Below are 217 nucleotides of genomic sequence, written 5' to 3'. Positions count from 1 at the left end.
ATTCAAGCCCCCCCGCAAGAAGTCCCACGGCGGCGGCCGCGGCGGCAATTCCAAGAAGAAATCCAGCGGGTTTCAGTCGATGGGCCTGATTCCCGCCGTCTTCCGAGGGGTCATGAAGAAGGGGTACAAAGTCCCCAGCCCGATCCAGAGAAAGGCCATTCCTAAGATTCTCGCTGGCGCCGATGTGGTCGCCATGGCCCCGACCGGATCGGGGAAG

General features: G+C 62.2%; 1 protein-coding gene across 1 annotated transcript in view; it reads left to right on the top strand.

The window, feature by feature from the left end:
- LOC109835515 (DEAD-box ATP-dependent RNA helicase 29-like) overlaps window positions 2-217 on the top strand; it is a gene marked incomplete at its 5' end in the record, with an annotated part of 25,013 nt that continues 24,797 nt past the window's right edge. Inside the window, 1 exon segment of the mRNA XM_020403486.1 lies at window positions 2-216. Within this exon segment, the coding sequence (XP_020259075.1) occupies window positions 2-216 (215 nt within the window).

This window comes from Asparagus officinalis, chromosome 3 (assembly GCF_001876935.1).
Source record: "Asparagus officinalis chromosome 3, Aspof.V1, whole genome shotgun sequence".
NCBI lineage: Eukaryota > Viridiplantae > Streptophyta > Magnoliopsida > Asparagales > Asparagaceae > Asparagus > Asparagus officinalis.
The sequence above is the reverse complement of the archived record's forward strand: the minus strand, read 5'-3'. Positions and strand labels throughout refer to the sequence as shown.